The following is a 20,405-nucleotide window of genomic DNA, read 5'->3' as shown; positions in this document are numbered from 1 at the left end:
ATGGCCATACTTGGTTACAGACACTCCCCAATCAAGACTGACCGCATTGAATATTTACGTATATACACGATGTGTGGCTTCCTGCACATTAGGACTGGAGGACTGTTGCTTTTATGCAGGTGCTCCAACTCTCCATGGCCCAATTTAACTAATTACACACAGATGGCAGCAGCAAACAGCTGCAGTTACCTCATCACATTTCAGCACAGGTGGTTCATTCAGTTGGTATTTCACTCAGTTAGCCCATTGCCTCCTAAGACATCGATATGCATGTGGAAGCATGACGCCTTGTCAGGTCCTTTAACAAATTATGCGTACACTACGTCCTTTACTGCTGACTGTATTGTTTTGACAGAATTAAGCTATAAATTTATGAAGCTTTTATTCTAAAGCGCCTTGAGATAACTTTTATTGTGGTGTTGTAATATAGAAATGAAATAAATTCTATGGAATTTAGGCAAACAATGAAACTGACATGAGCATATTATAATATTCTTGATGTTAACATGACCGATAATACAAGCTGTTTCATCACAAATTGGACTGATATAAACAAACACTTGAGATCATCAGAAACATTGACAAGCTTTGATTTTGTTGTTATTTGTTGTATTAGTGCCTTTCTTAATTAACCCACCACTCAGTCTAATAACGCCTACTGGGAGTTTCTGTTTACAATCACTGTTTCTCACTAAACACACATTTTGAATCTTAACAGCGTGCAGTAAAATTTTCTTAAAAACATAGTGTTTTCTGTTTATCATGTGTTTACTGGCCAGCTGATACCATCTCCCCTCTTGGCAAATGGTAAACTTGTACGACTCGAGGTTCCAGCGCCACTATTTGAATTTCATTGTTTTTATTTCTTTCAGTTTTTATGTGGTTAACAAATTACATTTAACCTCTCCATAGAAATGTCTATTGCTAGCTTTTTTTTTGGTCACTGCTGAGACTACCAAACCTCAAGAATTTAAATAAGCATGATAACTTAAAAAAAGAATATTTTCCTTTCCAATATGTATTTGAAAACAATCTCTCTTTCCTTCCTCAGATTCTGGAACGAAAGAATGGTGAAATTGAAGAGGTGAAGATTATGTATCGGGCTAAGCAGAAGGAATTGGAGGACATGATCCGTAAGCTGGAGAGGAAAGGTGAGAGGTCACGAGAGTGCAGGCTTAACTGGATGGATGTTTATATTAGTGTCTCTGAACACTCAGAGTAAAAAGCCCAAGTAAGATACAGTTCCACAAGACTCCACTGGTGTGGATTGACATTCACCAGCTGTGCCACTCAATCTGAAGTTTAATCACATAATGTGTTTCTTTGTTGCCATGATGAATTCTCACTTTCCTCTTGCACTCATCCTCCTCTCATTTGGGGACCTTGTCAAATAGAACTGCTCCTATACTTTTGATAGCAGCAGTATCTTTATTGACATTGATTTACTGACAGCACATCAGCGGACATGAGTCTCCATCTGTCTGTGTGCATGTACATCCATCTGTGTACATGCCCTGAGGCAGTATCTGACCCTTTATGTGTGTGCGTGTGTGTGTGCATGTTCTCCCACAGTTCAAAGTGTGCTGCGGGAATCCCAGGTCATCTGCGAGAGCAAAGAGAAGCAGATCGCTGAGCTAAAGAAGATGTCGGACAACAGTACTGACTCCCTGAAAAACGAGTGGGAGAAAAAGGTATAAGTGAAAGTTGAAGGACTTGTAACTGAGCAGTTGGGGCTCATACCCAGGGAGTGTTCCACTAATCTATTAGGATCACTTATAGTGTCATTCTAAAATATAGTATAGAAAATACCATGTACTGTAGCTTAATAGATCAAATTTATTGCCCAGGAAATAATAAAATACAAATTAGAAATTGAAATAAAAGCTAAAAACAAGACAGATCTGTTATTGATGTGTAATTGTGTTCTTCCAGCTGCATGCTGCTGTGACAGAGATGGAACAGGAGAAGTTTAAACTACAGAAGAAACACACTGAGAACATCCAGACATTGCTGGATGACACCAGCGATAAACTTACTAAGATGGAGGCCGAGTATAATGCGCGTTCGCAGGCAACTGTAAGTACTTACGTTTTATATGTTTGTAGCTGTGACAGTAAAAAAATCACCTCATGCAAAAATGTTAGAATAGGTATAAATAGTCATGCTTATTCCAAGCATCGTCAGTTCAAGTGTTCAAATACCTTATGTGAGTAGCTTGGGTATTTTCTGAGCCCAACACCAGACGCTGGAACAAACAGGATTCTAAGTGTCAACATGGCTCAATTTCTGCGTAAAACGCTTGACTTGTTTAGCTCAACAGGTTTATATCTGTCATGAAACAGTGACCAACAACGTTCCATGGCTGAAATGAAAGGAGACATCCTGTAACCTCTGGGCAAGAATAACCATCATATCTTATATCTGTCATCTTCTTAAAGGTCTTTGATCCAAGTGCGTTTAAAATCGGGTGCATGGCAATGGTTATGCTTAAAGACATGCATGCGCAAATGCACACTCACACCTCCCTGAGCTGCTTCCTTTGATGCCATATGAAAGTTCTGTTTTTAAGTAGGATTGCACACGTACCACTAGCGAGGATCAGCAGCACCAGATGCCAGTTGGATGCCCAGATTCAGGAACAGCATTGTTATCAGCATCTGTGGACTGTTACATGCGTCCCGCATACAAACATCTTGCTTTTGGCCCTAATCTGTCAGCAGACCTGTATTTAGGAGCCATCAAACACTGGAGAATGCCGGGCTGGTTGTAAGGCCCCTCTTTTAATATTTAAGGACAGACATGGCCCCAGAGAATGAAAGGATCCCTCTGTCATTGTGAATTAGCTGCACTGCTTCTGCTTTTGTTTTAATGTTTATAGAGCATGAATGAAGTTGGAGGTTTATCCAGTGTTCATGCATCTTTTTAATTGTCCACACTTTTGATTTACTGTAATTTACATTACTTTTGATACAGACTCTGGTTCTCATCTAGTCACTATGGGGGGAGTTGTGGATACTAAAAACAGTTCATACTCAGGAGGCACTCAGTTCTCTCAGTTCACATGTAAAGCTTGCAGGCCAAGACAAATTCACCCTGATGATTTATGCTTATGCAAATATGTATCAGTGGTTTTGCTTTAATAAAAGTGAAATAAATTGTCCATTTCTGAGGAGACTAATACAGATCAAAAGTCTTACAAAGGGTTTACAGATATGTCAGATGCTGTGATTCTTGGATTTTGTCCATGCAGAGGACAGAACACAGAGTGATCAAGTAGCTGTTTGAAAATGAATACAAACCAGTATGAGCCTAGATAAGCCCTACGCTGTTCATGCCTGTAGTCCATATCACAGAATGTCCAAGAATGCAGATATTAATATTGTGTGGTGGTTAATTCCAGACTGTGGCCAGTGAGGATTAGCTATTCACAACAAACAGACTCTCAACAGCATTAGTTTTGCGGCATTTAGCTGACTTTGAGTAGTTCAGTTGGTTCTGCTGCTTTTATCAGCAGTGAGGTCAAAAAACACAGATTTCATCCCCTTATTTTCCATTGCAATTTAATATTTTTATATAATTGTAAACTTATGTTGCAAATTATTAGTAACAAAATTAACTCTGCTTCCAATTTAGCTGTCTGTTAAAATAATCCATTACGGCAGTTGTGCCATCAATCCTCTTGTACTTTTAGAAGTTTGTAATATGATTTTGTTTACAACTGTCATAAGGGTAATAAATCTAATATATATGTAGTATAGTATGTTCATGGTATGCGTGCATTATATTGGGATGTGTTTCTACTTGAAACATATCATGCATGCATGCATAACAACCCTGGGGAGATGTGTGATGCAGGCAGAGTTCCAGCTTTGGCCTTAGTTCTGACAGTAAAACTGAAACTGAAAAAGGTCATCTATCATCCATTCGAGGTTGTTTTTCTCTGTTACAAATGACTTTTCTTCATCTTCAAAGACTATATCACTTCTAAATCTTTAAAGGCTCATGTAGTCTGCACTTCACACCTAGTAATTCTCCTTTGAAACGCCTAATTAGGGGACATAATTTGATCCCTAAAGTGTGTCCAGGTGTGCCCAGTGCAGCTTTACTATACGGAGGCGCTTCCTCTTATCTCCTGCCAGACGGTTAAGTGTCAGCACGCGTCTCAGCACAACACTGATCCCTTGTTCCTTTCCTTAGCACCATTCACTGCTAACACAAAGACTAACATCTTTTGCAGCAGCCTTTGCCGGGTGCCGCTGTCATACTTTTCCAAACACATGGCTTCCTTTTCTGCCCTTATTGCACCTTCTGTCATTACGGGTCTCTGTCATCAGCTAGATCTCCTCGCACGCTCCCACTTTAATCAGTGCCCCATCATCGCCTTTATGAGCCTGCCCACGCTGCATTCCATGCTGTCATACTGTATGCACACAGTGTGTAGGACAGTGTACATACAGGGGACTTTTGTTTCCATCAAACACTGTTGGGAGACGCTGTCTAAATTAGCCGGGTTTTGATCATTTCAAACTCTCAGTCCTCTGACCCCTGACCCATCCGCTTAGTGCCTCAAACCCTATGGTTTAGTGTTTTTTGTGTGTCCATGTGATCCAGACGAAAGCGGCGCATGAGCTGGAGCTACGCATGAAACATCTGTCAGTGGAGATGGAGAAGGGCAACGCTCTCCGTCAGAAGGTGACGCAGGAGAAGGGCCAGTTGGAAATTCATGTCGCGTCCCTCAGCGCCGAACTGCAGGAGGCAAACAGACGGTCTGGAAATATCTGAGAGAAATAGAGATTAGGAAATGTTTAAATATGTAGTGTGGTGAATAGAAAACAACTACTGTTTAAACCTATATAGTTAGTCTACCTCTTGCTTAATTGTGCCAGTCTAAGCAGCCCAACCTTTTCATGTCTACAGGATTGTTACACTGCAGAAGGAGAAGGAACAGCAGACTGAGCAGTATGAGCAGACTGTGCAGAAGCTCCAAGCCAAACATGAGATTGACATAAACCACTTACATCAAGAACATTCATTGTCTGCTGCTAAGGTCCACAGCACCACAGTGGTTCCCCACCAGCGCGTTACATTACCAGGTGCTCTGTGTGTGCTACTAAACAGTTATTATTCCCTCCTGCAGGCCTCTGAGGTGATAGAGGAGTTTGAGAAAACTATAGTTCATCTGAAGCATCAGCTGCAGGATAGTGAACACAGAAGACAGCAACAAGTCAGGGTATGTAAACAAAGTGCTGATTAATACCAACTATGTGAATGTGTGAGAATGAGAAGTAGGTTTTGTCTTTATTAATGTGTGTGTGGGCCGTTTTGTTTTTAAGTGTCAAATATCTTTTTCCTTTATTATCTAATATCTTCTCTCCTTCAGGATCAGGAGATAAAGTTTCAGAAGGAAAAAGATGAATTGCATGTCAGCTATGAGAGAAAGGTAGTGTGTTTCTTGCTCTTCTAAAGAAATGTATCCATTGAGCTGTATAACTTCTGTCGTTGCATTAAAGCCCAGGACAAAGTGATTACAGTCAAGTGGAGATCAAAGGCTGGAGTCACATGTCCTTCTTGGTTCCCCTTACTTTTGGATTTTATGTCTGGTCTCGTAAAATCAGACCTGTGATTAACAGGTAGACTTAAGTATAGATGGTAAAAAATAAAAGAACTTTTGGAAAGAGAAGTTTGAAAATAATTAAGAGAGGTTAAGAATGTGAGGTAAAAGCCAATCTAAATAAAAAAAATACATTTTAGACAGTAGAATTTGGCAAAAGAGAAGATGCATTACTCTGAACCATGCCCTGTCTTGGGCCCAAATGTACAGTAATTACACACAGTTCTCTACTTTTGAAGAACCCTCTTCAAAGCTACAGTGCAGAGTCATAAACCATCGAGCACAAAGGCCATCGTTAATGATCTGAGTTGCACCAGACCAGGCCAGACTTCTTCCAGATCAAGTTTAAAGACCAAAAGGGTCATCTTCAAAGTGCCCTGGTCCCTGTGTGTGTGTTGGGGTGGCCTAGGCAGAGACAGGCTGGTTCACCTGCAAGAACTTAATGTGCACTAATGTGTTTCAGGGTCAGAAGGAATTTAAATACAACTTCTCTGAAGGAAGGTTGTTTGTCTGGTTCTGATAGTTGTGCATGTTCGTATGAGTCCTTTACTCCACGTCAAGTCTGTTCTTTCCTTGTAATCATCCAGTATCTTTTTCCACCTTTCCTTTGTTCCTGCTTCATTCTACAGTGTGACAGAAGATGAAAACATTAACCAAGGGCAGTCAGTTGTTCTTTTTTTCCTTTTGTTTCCTCTTCTGAGTGTTAAATGGCACATGTGTAGGGTGCCTGTGTCAAATGTTATTAAATGGTTATGAAATATTCTAAATTTATATATTTTAACTATGTTTGGGTAAAAAAGGTTCATACAGCTGCCATAAGCCATGGGTGAGAGGCCCTCAAATAGTCTCATACAGTTCTTTGGACGGGGTGATAAAAAAAGACACAGGACCAGATGCACAAGGTCTCAGACAGAAGAGCTTTCCTGAGTGATGTTTGATTGTGTCTCCTGTTGAACTCACTTACACCCCGACCCCCCTCTCTCTCTGTCAGGTTTTAGCCAGCAACAGTGACGCAGAGAAAGAGAAAGCCGAGGCTAAGAGGAAGATAGCCAAACTAGAAGATGCACTCAGGTACTGTACGATGACAAAGGGACAAATGGTTACATGATTTGCACAATCTCAATCTCCAAGGGTATTTGTTTGTGGGTCTGTGTGGTCCTCTCCCTGGTAATAATATAAGGCACATTAGCATGTCTAAGAGTGACTTTTTTCAGATGTGCACAGTTAAAAAGAAGCAAACTGATTCTACAGGTGGACAAAGCTCAGAGTCAGTAAAGGAGACCTGAATACAATATTATAATCACAACACGAACACAGTGATCGTCCCCAGGGTTATTTCACAGGTGTGTGGACAGATTTTCTACTTTATTAGTGTTTATACTGAAATCACCCCTTTTGGTCCCGAAATCTCCGACATGTATTTCCAGCTTGTTATTTATTTTACAGATATTAGTATCGCACATTTGAGCCTTGACTTTGTGGCTTCAAACTGTATTAGAGACTTGTTTATGTCTACTGACTTAAGTCTTTGATCACAGGAGAAGTGTGTATGAATTTTGATTTAAGGTGGAGTTTGGCTTTAACAAGCCAACCCTTGCACAGTCTTTGATCTTTTTTTATAACAGTGAATAGGGCTGTTAGACTTGAGAGCCTGGAAACTGTGATGAGGAATCTTACAGATCAGAGCTTCGCATGTAGCAGGCGTTTGTGTTGTTAAGAACGGCCAAACCCAACCCTATCATATAAATCAAAGCATCGCTGCAATAATAAAGTGTGCGTCATATAACAAAAATACTGCTTGTATCTGAGAGGCTGTGAATGTGAAACATGGTAAAGGAAGTCATACAATAGAACTGGAATATTTTGTAGTATTTCTGTATGCTTTTAGTTCATTTTCTTGTTTGTGCTGTCTGTTCGCTACGATCTGGGATTTGACAGCCATGTGTATGTTGTCCATGCTGTGTGTATGTGTCCGGGAAGCACATGGCAGCAGGATGCACTACAGGAACAAAGTAACGAAGTGAAGCTGGCAGAGGCAGCGAGATGCGTTGGGCACTGGCAGTAGGAAGGGCACCAACACAGCATTATCGCTCATAATGTTATGCCTCAACAGTGCAAACACATTAATACTAATGTAGCACTGCTCCTGCTCCAGCGTCTCAGTCTTTAGCTCTGTTATTCTGCTAACAGCCAATCAGCCGGCCAACCAGCCGGTCAGTACATTCCAGTGGGTAATTAATCCCACACAGGACCACATTACTTGGTCACAAGCAGATTACAGTTTTGCTGGCAAAAGTGGAATGGGTTCTGTGTGTTCACCATTGAACGCAACGTCTGCTCGGCCCATTCATCTTCAGCCTCACCCATACACGGCCAAGGCCAGTCACAGTGCCATCACCCCCCCCCCCCCCCCCCCCCGAGAGGTTTTCAGCTGCTTGCCACAATATAATAGCAATTCAAACATGGTGGATTGACAAGAATTGCTTTAGCCTGGCTGCTTTTTCGTGTCCTCATCAATTTCCCAGGGCACTTTGTGTTGTTACTGGCTTGAACAAATTTTTTTTATGATTAAAAAAGTATTAAGCTGTAGAATGTGATTACTATTACTATTGTTCTGTGTTTCTGTCAGTGTGAGGCATTAGAACAAAACTAGTAATTTTGAGGCATTTGGTATTCAGCATAAAAATTTCAAGGCGTCATTGATGGTGCTTATTGTTTTGGCTTGTCATTGTCAGTCTGGCAACAGAGGACGAGCTTAAACGCTGTGCATGAATTTGTCTGTGCATAAATTTTCCTTGTTTTTAGTATCAATAACGAGACAGTCATTCCCTCGTTTAGTGTTAAACACTGAGAAACGGCAAGTGGTCCATCGGGCTCTTAGCTAATTAAGTACTCTGGCTTCACACACACATGCGTGCGCACACACACACACACTAAGGAGTCTGATGTCTGCTACCTGCCTGCTGCCGTGGCAACACTGAGGCCCTTTAAAGGCGATCCAGGAGAACTTCAAAGTCAAAGCAAGACCGCACACAGCAGTGTGTATCTGTGCGTGTGAAGATGGGCGGGTGGATGATAAAATTAAACAAGTAGAACTGCTCGACATGCCTTTCATGTGCCAGATACTGTGTGGTGTATGCTGTGGTATGATGTATATAGGGTGTGTATGTTGGTGCAGGCTGTGGGTGTAGACACTCTTGCCTTTAAACCTATATTATTATAACTGTCATTGCATGAAATGATTATTTAATTATTTTTTAATGAATGTTTTCCTCTGTTAAATTGGGACAATCTGGCGTTGGATGTGTTGTTATTGGAGTGCTTGTGGCCGTTTATATTTTGATTGTGTTGTTGTCATCCGCTTTTTTTCTTTCTATTATTTACACAGACTGTTTCTTTCCAGTTTGAAAAAGAAATTCACCCTGTCCTGTCATGCAAATGAGCGCCGCTTTGTCAATTTGAATTCCCGGTCTGTGTTACTATAGCAACAACATCAGAAAGCGCTGCAAAACTGAGCAGAGAACAAGTTTATCTGCTCCTCTGTCATCCCGATGCGCCTCAGATCATTATTGGCCATTAAACATAGACATGGAGAGATGCTCCACGGAGGGGGAGGGGCAGATGGAGAGGGCGCTTAGCTGAGGAACAGCCTGCAACAGTGACCTCCAAATTCACTATTTGACAAGCATCAGAAACTACCTGAATGGTTGAAGTAGGGGAAAACCTGGTTCATTTTCAGATGACAGTGTTTTGTATTTTGCTAAAAGCTGTATGTCATTGTTTTCTCCTGCACATTCATATGCGTGCAGGGGTTAGAGCCCCTCTCCTCATAAAGATGTAGACTTGATCCTCACATGCATAGCCTGGTTCTGGGAGCATCTTTGAAGTGCTCTTATCTTCTTCAGCATTCCTCTTCCATGACGGGGGGGTGGAGGGAAGCAGGGGTTGTGATCTGTAGTGGGAACCAGAGGTAGCCAGGCTGTGAGCGCTGAGGTGCAGTAGCAGGTGAAGGTATGGATCCTGAATATTGAAACGCTTCCCCAGTGTTTACTCCCATGGCAACTGCATACAAAGGAGAGTGAACATGGGTTAGGCATCAGTTCAGGAGCACAGATTTGCCAAAAACGCAAACCAAGACCCCTTTAACTTTGCCTTTGATCATAAAAGTGTCAAATGGACCAGCATATAAACTAAAACATCAACAGGATTACTGTTATACTGCTACACTATACAGATTAGCTATGCTGTGTCTCTTTTGCCTTTTTGAGTTTTTCTACAAGAAATACATGATATACTTTGTTATTTATCTTCGTTATCTAATACGTTTTTGCACTGAAAAGGAAACAATACAGCAGTATCTCACTATCTGCTACCATTTCCCATCTTCATATCAGGTCTTAATGATGTTAAATGTTCGCCAAGCCTTTGCGATAGTCACACATAACAGAGTTTGACAGTTTTCTGTGAAGCTAGTTTACTTACAAACATTAACTGACAATATGAATTTATGCCAAAGCTGGTACTGTATTATCTGTAGGGTTTTCATTCTTCCCAGCCTCATTTTTCATTCTGTAACCTTTGGGATATGTTAATACACTATGTTAACATTGGGGATGTGTGTGTTGTATGTTATGCCATAATATGTATAATTTATGAAGCCAAATAGAATATAAATGCAAAGTAATCATCTCAGCATTCTTCTAATCACGTTGTGTCTTCGGCTGCATAGTATTCTATTATTCTCCAGGTATTACAGTCATGCAGCATGTCCTTTTGCCATGCCCACCCACATGTTAATCTACCCACATAGTGGTACTCTCAGATTCCTCTTCATCCTTGTCTCTCCTTAGAGTTTGGCTTTGAGGTGAGACACACTTCTGAGCATGAGGGATCCACTGGTTCGATCTTATCGTTGATAGGAGGCAGTTTTTACAGTAACGAGTGATAGAAATGTGCACCAACATTTTTTCCCCCAAGTGATATATGTTGATCTGTGACCAACATGACTCTCAAGTCCTACTTATAACTATGTAATTCTCTGACACTGGTACAAATCTATTAGGAAGTAAGAAATAGCACAGGAGTCCAGAGCCGTTTTGAACGGGCTGGTAGGAATCCTAGCAAGGACCCAGATGATGCTTGATGCTTTCGTTGAAGGCTAATGATGCCTTTTCTTTATGGACAGCGTGTGGCCATTTTTTGATGTGAAATGCTGTTTAAATACTCATTTTTGAAGGCAGTTAAAACGCCACCAAGCTCAGCGGTTCTCTGTTTGTGACTCCCTTTTCAACTCTTTCTCCCTGGCTTTAATATTGTCTTGCCCTTGTGCCTTCTCTCCGTCTTTTCGTCCACTTATTTGTGGTCTGTCTCTTATTCCGTGTCTGTCGCTCTCTCTTTCTCTCCTTCTCTCCCGTCCTTTCTCTGGGGATGCGACTGAAAACGAAGCCTGTTTTATTTTTTCTTCAGAGGGCGCTGAATATTTCAGTTTTGCATTTTCTCTCTTTTTATGTGCTCCCCCCTTTCTTTTCCAGGCCCCTTTGATGTGTCTGTGGATTCGTTATCATTCCATTTGGATGAGCTCACAGACACAGATGCGCGAGCGCTCCCGTGCGCTCGTGCACTCTCGCTCTCCCGTCTTTTTATACTGGAGACCAGAGTCGCCCACATGCAAGCGCGCATTCTAGTCTGTTTGTCAGTCTCCTCCATGTGCCGCTCCACCCACATCACAGCCCATACAATTCTTAAATACTCCGCTTACATGAAAAGAATATTTGCATAAGCAATTACAGTTGCTTGTGTGTGCGTGGACTTTAATGTGTACTCTTGTATTAGCGCTGTGTGGATGTTGGTAAGTTGTCTCTCAGGCAGCACGTGGCATCGCGTGGTTAGGACGGTCCTGGTATCCCTGCACCCCCCCTGTCTGCCAGCGCCAGCACAAGCAGCGCTCTCTCCTGGGCTCCTCATTTAAACAGGCATTTAGGACGGAGGGAAGAGAGGACTTCCTCCTAACAGAAGGCACATCTTTAATTTGAACCTCTTCTCCTTCCACTTTTCTGACCAGAGATCCATTTAAAGTGGGCCGCCCTGGCGCTGGCACCCTCTTCTTCCTCTCTCTCTGTCTGTTCCTGTCTGCCAGGCCTGCTTGACTCTTTTTCTCTGTCCTCTCATCTCACCCTCATCGTTCTGTTACAGATGGTGACACACTGTCTGCTGCTCCAGCGACCACACACACACACACACACATGCACATAATTCTTGAATATGCCATGTATTCACCTGCTCCACTCAGCTTTAGAGCATAATATGTTTCAATCTGTCACATACTTAAAGTTAGTTGCAGAGAATATTTCAGCGTATCCTCAGAGGTATAAACTCAGCAGCCGGCTCCATCTTAGTCACAGCACATTTCTTCATTTCTTGAGTAAAGTTGTCAGTCACACACAGAGATTGGGGCTGTGGCTCATGAACAAAGGTGCATATATATACACACACACATGAGCCCACACACACGCGCACACAAATCATTCAATGGAAGTTTAAAAAACTTACTACTTCTGCGACATCTTCTCTTCCATCGTCCTCTCCCTTTCCTCTTTCTTTCACATCTTAGTCTCTCCACATATCCTTTGTGTCTTTTTGAGCCCAGAAGGCAGTCATGCAACAAGGCTGATTAATAATTACAGAGTACACAAAATTGGGAGAGAAAAAAAAATGTCGTTTGATGTCCAACATGAGAGAAACCAAAATTACTAAGAGACTAAACATTATAAAGAGGAGAGAACGCGTGTGCATTCCTTTTTAAATCATCGGCTTCTGTTCTTTTTATTGCCTCCTTTTGCTGTTTTTATCTCATCGGCCTGTCTCTGTTTTTTCATTATATATCCATAAACACCTAAAGTCCCTACTTTCTTTATGGACATTCATTAATCACTTGTGTGCAGATAATGATTCTTGATGTTTTTAAGACAAGTGTGTGTGTCCACGCTACCTGCAACATGCACCCGCTCGCACTTGTTATTCTGCCAGTGTCACAAATGAATATGTGGAGAACAGCGTCTCAGTCGCCCTCCACGGCCACCCGCCATGCGCCTGTAATTTAGTAGCTGTGTGTTTCTAATGGTTTTAAAATCTTAGCCACTGGCCAAAAATGTATTCATCTCCCGCTTGTCTATCCACAGGGAATAATTATCCATATACTCTTAGAGTATTAACTTACAAGGGAGCAAGAGGAACATGTACTGACACACAGCCACACATACTGTACACACAGTAATGATACGCTTAAAAAAAGCACAGCTGGTTATCTTCCCTCCTCAACATTGTCATCTCAGTGCAGTAACAAACATCCTGGAGGTGACTTTTTTCTCAGTGTTTAGAGCTTTTTCTACTGCACACTTAGTGATTTAAAGGAAACACAAGTCCTGTCTATACTCTACCCATTGACCTGCCAAAACGTATTATTATTTTACTTACTATTACTTGTTAACGGGTACTTCTGCATCCTCATTATCTCTTTGGTGTTTACTCTGCAGGGAAATGCAGAGCCAACTGGACCGAGCCAGGGAGAGCCAAAGGCAGACGGTCCAGCAGACAGATATGGCGCTGGAGCAGTTCAAGAAGCAGGTGGAGCTCACTTCTGAGAAGGCCTATGCTGACATGAAGCTCCAGGTGTGATACACACTAGCAGTTCATGAAAATACTGATTGACGTGGACTGATTGTAATGCTGTCTCAACCATACACATTAAAACTAAATGCTAAACTCTCAATGAAATATCCATATATTTACAGTATATGCATGCTATATTCTGTAGACTGTCTAATGTGATAAATAGAGATGCATTGAAACAATCACTACCCCAACACATTTATTACTTTACCATAAAGGGAGCGAGCTGTTTGGCAGTCAGTAACCTAGACAATACAGACACGCAGGCACATTTTGTAGAAAAGACACAGCCGGAACGCAGATGTATCAGGGCGCCATGTTGGCTGTGTCTGAGTTTTTCCACAGCTCTCTGTCTCTTACTGTTTCCCACTCTTTCACTCCTTCGGTCTAATGATTTGTACCGCTACACTGTCATGTCCTTTTCCTTTATGTTTAAACTGCACTTAAACTGAAACATCGATGCATAACATAACCCCTAGGCCAGAACTTTGATGCCCTGAATAAAGAAAAAGTTTTATTATGCAGCTCATTAAACAGGTGTAGTGATTTCTTTGCCATCACACATTTACCTCGCTTCCTCTTTGTGGGCGGGATGTGGGCTGATGGGGTTTTAGTGGAGAACAGGTCACACGTACTAAGCATCTGGACTAATTAGTACATCAGGCGGGCCTCATGATCAGCCCTCTACACAGCGTGGGTTGCTGAGATCTATAAACTCCTAGTTTGGCTATAGGCATGTTTTTATCTATACTATGTGTGTGCTCTATTGACTAGCCAGTGCTGAGTGTGGTCCTGAAAGACTAAGAGGGCTGTATGTTAGGGAGATTAGCATGTTCTGGTTACTGATTAGTGAGGTTATTCTGCTCATCAATATGTGATTTGTGTGGGAGGCAATTGCATGTATGAATTATGTATGATATCATGTATGAATTTATTTGTTTGAAATATTGGGAAAAAAAAAACATGAACTGTGGTGCTTTATTCTGAATTCTATAGAGGGCACCTGGAAATCGGAGATGTCCTTCGGCATTTAAATTGAACAGTGTAGAAGATTTGACTCCTTTAAAACAGCAAAATGTAGCTTACACATATTATGTTTTGTGTTTCTGTTATTGGGGAAACTAAACCATTGCACTTAACATTTATGTGTTTGTATAAGATGACCTTGACTCCCTGCTTTTTGAAAATCTTTTCTCGAGCGGCATATGTTATTTTAATATTTAGATGCACAGAAAATGTTTGTATTGCTGTTCTTCCTTATCTTCCTCCTCCTTTTCTCGTGTACTTACCCTTCCATCCTCTTACTTGCTCCTTCTTTATCCATAGAGCCCCTGGCATCCCAATTTGACATTATCCTCAGCCCACATCAAAGTGACGGGAGAGGGGAGCAGTTTACTTCTGCACCCCCGTCATTCCCTCTCTCCTGCTTCCCCCCCGACCCAACTTGTGCATCACTGCATCACGTTCTCAGACTTTAATGTTGCACATGTTTTTTTGCTCTCTTTCTTCATCTCTCCATCTTTCCTTGTTTTATCCATTTCTCTCTCCCTCTACAAATAATTACGTCTGTCTGTCTGCCTGCCTGCCTGCCTGCCTGCCTGCCTGCCTGCCTGCCTGCCTGCCTGCCTGCCTGCCTGCCTGCCTGCCTGCCTGCCTGCCTGTCTGTCTGTCTGTCTGTCTGTCTGTCTGTCTGTCTGTCTTCAACTCTTTTTAAAATAAGCATCACACTCTTTCACTGCACTTATTGTCCTATTTTCAATTTCCACCGTACAGAATCAAATTTCTGTTTGCTTACATAGTTCAAAGGAAGTATCGAAATCATTAATTCTGGGATTAATCAGAACACATTTTCTGAGCATTCCACCCGGCACAGCCCAGATACAGAGGCGTTTCAGTAATTACATTTGCATTCACCGTTGTTTTAATTATTGTCACCTAATCAGAAATTATGAAAGCGGTAGTAAAGTAATGTAGTAGTTTAGCAGTGATTGGCTTATTCTGTGAGCTGCTGGTACTACCTACCGTGTATATCCATCCATCCATTCAGACCAACTCAGCCTAAATGTTTAACACTAACACATTTTAATGTATTTATTAAGCTACTACTTTTTTGTACTTTTCTTCTTCATGCCTTCAGATGGAGAAGGTAGAGGAGGATCTGATCCTCACCAAGTCCCTCAGAGAGAAGCAGTCCAAAGACTTCTCCCAGCAACTTGATGCACTCAGACAGAAGTATGAGCAGCAGGTCTGTATAAATCTGACTTTCTGTCCATCTGTTTACAACATGAACTAACTGTAGCTGTACGTGTGAATACTGTTTTTTCCTCCTCTCTAGTTATAAAGCCAGTGGAAAGTCTTCTTCCCCTACTTCCCTTCCATCATCAGCACATTATATTTTTTTTCCCTATTATTGCTGAAATCTTAGCCTTTTGGAGTCAGCCAAGGAGACTGACATCCATTTTCATTTGGTTATTCCACCCCATCTGTTACGCCTGATTAATTTCTCATGATAAGGGACACGCTTTAGATTAAGCTAAGATTGCAGCTCAATAAATATCTTAAACATTGCCAGTTGAAAACTAATGCAATCTGCATCAGCGCCCCCTTATCATCCCATCAGCGTCACTCTTGTTCGATTAGGGGGCCTAGAAACCATTTTCACAACTCACTGAAATCTAGCTTGCTCATAGGATAAGATAAGGCATTGGATTCAATTAAGCCACAGAAATGGATAGTAAAGGCAGCATGTCATAGTTTAAATTCTGTTTTCTGACGTTCCTATTAACCTAATATTAACCCTTTACCTGTATACATTAACAATGTGCTGCATACTTTAGACATAAAGAGTGTATATAATAATTAAATCCCATCCTACCATGAAATAATAATCTTCTGAAATGAATTCTGAAATAACTTTCTTCCAGATTTTAGTATTCCCATAATTTTTTTATTATTATCAATCCCATGTTGGTGTAGCGTGATAATGTGGCACCATGTAACTCTCATTTCTCATTTTCACCCATTTCATGCTCTCTGTCTTAGTAGTTTCCATTATTCCATGCGTGCGTACATGCATGCTCTGTGGCTCTACTCCAGAAAGATTAGTGTCACAAGATTGCAGAGGTCAAGTTTGTCCATTCAGATGCTCACAAAGAGCATTCCGCCCGTTGCAGCTTCAGTGGGACTTTAAAACCAGAGCTATGTATGAAGGAGTTGTTTTGCGGCTGACCCTCGTGGCAGCTGGACAGCCTGGTGACTTGACGGGGTCTGCTCCTTGACGTTCAACTGACGTAGTGAGGTCAAATGACTGGTCTAGTGTCACGACCTTGGGCATTTAGGGAAATGCTTAACAGCCTCAGATGTTAGAGTGGTGCAATAAATAAGAAAGACATGCAAGTGTGTAGACGTAATTTATACACAGACACATACTCTGAGCGCCGCTCATTGGCCATTCGTAGTTTGAACCCTCCTGTAAGAAATAGGAGGTTTGTGTTTCCTCCATCTTTGCCTTCCTTCTCACACGCCCCTGCCTCCCCTGCTGTGATTTGACAGGATTTCAGTTCTGCTCTCCTCTACACCCTTCTCTTCCCTCCTCCTTCCCAAACATTTCAGATTTTCCCCCTGGGGTTGAAAGGCGCCCATTACCTCACCATCTTTTCTCAGTGCGCACACACAACCATGTCAGCCCATGATGACAGGACCCGTGCTGTGCAGTAACACCCGACCCGCTCTGTATTTATGGCACCACACTGTGCTATAACTGACTCAGTCTTCCCTCATAAGTGTCACACCGGTCCCTTTAAGAACCGCAGCACCCAGCATCCTTCACTGCATGCTGTTGCTACAACGCGTGATGTCACAACCAGGCTCCTTCTTGGCTCTGCTCTCTTTCTTCGTGTTTTTCGTGCTGTTTTTCTTACAATGGATCTATTTTTGCAGTTTCTCAATCCTCGTTTTAACCTCAGATCCCCTTATTCCTCCAAAACATCCATTGTCCGAGACTCTAGACACTGGAGTGAACAGTAAGCTGGGATGTCCTCTCCTAGTTTCTGTTACTGCATGTCCTGCTGGGGAGTTCCTCTGCTCATCAATCTGTCAGCTGTACAGTAACTTGTGTGAGTCTGACTACCCCTTTGGGACAATGTGTTTTGCTGTCAATGGGATTTGTATCTGTTACACCCGTGAAAGGAAAACAAAGGCGGTGCAGCTTTGTCTGTATGTGGAATGTAGTGTAGGCAACATCACCAGTGATCATCTGCAGCCACCACCACTGGTGGAATGTGAAAGATGTTGCCCACTCGGGGATGTTGTACTATGTGCTAGTATCCTCAGCGCATTCTGTACTGGATGTGCGTGGGTGAGTGTATGTCATTTTATGGGGATAAAATAAATTTTCATCCAACTATAAATCCTCCCATTGACCTTTTCAGGGGACATTTCGCAAAGCTCTCCCCAAAGCTGAAGTGTAAATTCTTGGCTGCCAAAATGAAGTGCCTATTGTGGCCTTCTTCTCAGTGCCAGCAACAGAATTTGGCTTCCTGTAGATAGCCCCTCATTCATCATCTAATCTGAATAGTATGCAACGTCCGAAGATAGATATGTGGATAGAGGAGGCACCAGGCTTAGAATGTGTGGATCTCCGCTCCTCTGGCAGGCCAGGTAGGGTGCCGTCAAGCTCAATGTGCAGGGGATTAGCTTCAAAGCAGGGAGGCGAATGGGCCCCGGGCCCCTGCTGTCCTTTCAAGGCTCCAGCTAGGGCTGCATGGCGGGGTGGTGTTTTTGGGGGCTGGGGGTTAGTGGTCCCCCCGCCATGGGAGAGTGGGAACCAAGCGGGGCCTGGGAAAGAATTGGTGTCTCGCGTCTGGGAGCGCCGTTGCCAAGGCTCACCTCTCAGCAGGTGACTCCGCTCACAGCTCCACTGTGATACTGACTTGCCTCAGCTGGCAGGATGATTAAGTTCTGAAATATTGGAGCTTTGCGTCCTGTTAGAACTTTTATTGTGCTCTACTGAATTGTATGTAGTCAGTTCAAACTGTTGTTACAGTGAAATCTGCTGGCTGTTTGGTTCTTACCGGTCCCTGGTGTGTGTTAACATATTTTCATTAGCAACTTAAACAACAATGATAGCAGCCTGATAAGTGTTGATAGAATTACAACCGAATCAAAGATTTCGCAGATAATTCACTTAAGGCTGTTATTTTGAATAGTTATGCATCTTCTTATGTGTCCGTGTTTTTTTCAGTCCGATTTGGTTTTGTAATGATCATCGCGGTCATTGCGGACATAAGCGGATTTTCGCATTCTGTCAGGCTCTTAGCATGGGGCACCGATAGTCACCACAGCCAGATGGCTAACCCCTGCCAGCTTGCATGCATAGCCCCAACTAGCTGCTCTTTCATATGCCGATCGCAGAATGGTGCGAGAGGGACCGACTTGAAGAGAGAGAGTAACGGGACGTTGAGGGCCACTCTGCACAATTGGCAGGAGAGGTGGGAGGGCGGGGAGTGAGTCAGATGTAAACACACCACATCATGTCATCCTCTGACAACGTGAGGATGCGGAGAAACTTTTCTCGCGTTTTCTCCCACCTTTTCACCAATTTCGCCAAATTGGTTGGGCACATGGGTGTTCCTGGTGGAGGGTATAGAGAATAGGATGAAGAAAGGATGGATGGATAGGTGGATGGACAAGTTGTCATGACGACAGGATTGCTCTGAATGTGTGTTGGCTGATGAAGTCTCTCTTTGCCGGCTTGTCCAATCAGATGGCTGAGCAGCGCACGCAGCACGAGCAGGAGCGGACGCGGCTACAGCAGCAGCACAGCAAGGAAAAGGACAGCCTGGTCCAGGAGCACCAGCGGGAGGCGAGCAGCCTGGAGAAGCAGGCCAGGGTCGCCCTGCAACAGCACCAACAACACACCCAGGAGTGGAGAAAGCGCGATGCCCAGGTAGGGGGTCTTCACTGATCCACGTTCGCACACACACGCTGACCCACCGCTCTCCCGTGGACAACCATTTTGAATTTTGCCCACTGATGTTTTCTGGGGTTTCAAAAGCACAGCAGGTTAGGACACTTTTTTTAAAACTTGAAGAAAGACAGACACTGTTTTTAGGCTTGAATAATTTCATAGAGTAAGTACGAACTTAGTTATTGCTCATTTAAATAACATATATTTGGCTCTCATAAACCGTGGCGTGTGTTACTTAAAAGAAAATAAACAAACCGTCTCAATTTATAAAATTATTCTGATGTTTTTTTTAATTATTTTTTATCGCAGCAGGGTTTTGTGATAGAAGTTTAAAGACTTGAAAACCAAAAACCGCAGGTAGCCTGATGAAGGAGAAGAAATTTGTTTCGTTGAGCGCCAGGCTTTTATTCCTAACCAGGGTTTGAATTTCTCTTTTATTTTGCGCTGTATGGTTGTGGACCAGCGTCAAGCGCCCTGTACTCCCATCGAAGCATTCCATTCTCCCCTCGCCACAGGTCTCCATCTCCTCCGGAAAAGGTTGTCATTCCTTTATTACAGCATGGACGGCCACAATGAGTGTGACTATATTAATGCATATCCCTGCCACGATTTAGCCAAACCAGCAGCAGGTCTTCTTATACCCCTCACTCTGGCTTCGCCTCTCTCCAGCCTGGGCTAGTTTGAGGCTCTGTGGGAAGCCATTTGACAAACTAGCCTCCAACTGGGGATGTGTCTGACTCTTCAGGCTTCCTGATTAAATGGACGTTGTCAGCATGCCGAGAATTTTGTTTATTGGCCTTCAGTTGGAGTTAGCGATCCAGAGAGACATATGTAGCGACGGTGGAGAAAATCTATTCGCACTAAGCGTGGGTACGAAAGATACTACAAATAATTAGAAAGAAATTCAACTTAATAATACAGAGTTTTTATTTTGTCAGTATAAAATAAAATAATGCTCTTTAAAAAATAGATGAAATATATTATAAGAACTAATTTATTTTATAATGCAGGTAAACACATGCATTAGCTAAAGTTGAATTAAAACTTATTTTATACAACATTTTGAAGTCAACTAGTCGGTTGTTATTTATTACCTAGCTGTCTCCTGTTTAAGGACATTTTAGAAATCGATAGAAAACTTTACAGAAGTCCTTCAGA

At 42.4% G+C, this 20,405-nt stretch overlaps 1 protein-coding gene across 7 annotated transcripts in view; it reads left to right on the top strand.

Moving 5' to 3' along the window:
• Positions 1-20,405, top strand: part of cep112 (centrosomal protein 112) — a 70,405-nt gene that overhangs the window by 16,466 nt on the left and 33,534 nt on the right. For all 7 annotated transcript variants that reach the window (XM_029159071.3, XM_029159074.3, XM_029159070.3 and 4 more), the window contains 11 exons: positions 1,052-1,151; positions 1,573-1,691; positions 1,933-2,076; positions 4,612-4,766; positions 4,918-5,047; positions 5,138-5,230; positions 5,381-5,440; positions 6,603-6,682; positions 13,144-13,279; positions 15,417-15,524; positions 19,044-19,226. In XM_029159071.3, the coding sequence (XP_029014904.1) occupies positions 1,052-1,151; positions 1,573-1,691; positions 1,933-2,076; positions 4,612-4,766; positions 4,918-5,047; positions 5,138-5,230; positions 5,381-5,440; positions 6,603-6,682; positions 13,144-13,279; positions 15,417-15,524; positions 19,044-19,226 (1,308 nt within the window). The remainder of the gene's footprint in view (positions 1-1,051; positions 1,152-1,572; positions 1,692-1,932; positions 2,077-4,611; positions 4,767-4,917; positions 5,048-5,137; positions 5,231-5,380; positions 5,441-6,602; positions 6,683-13,143; positions 13,280-15,416; positions 15,525-19,043; positions 19,227-20,405) is intronic.

Source organism: Betta splendens, chromosome 8, assembly GCF_900634795.4.
Source record: "Betta splendens chromosome 8, fBetSpl5.4, whole genome shotgun sequence".
In the NCBI taxonomy this organism is placed as follows: Eukaryota; Metazoa; Chordata; class Actinopteri; order Anabantiformes; family Osphronemidae; genus Betta; species Betta splendens.
This window is presented reverse-complemented; position numbering and strand designations above follow the sequence as displayed.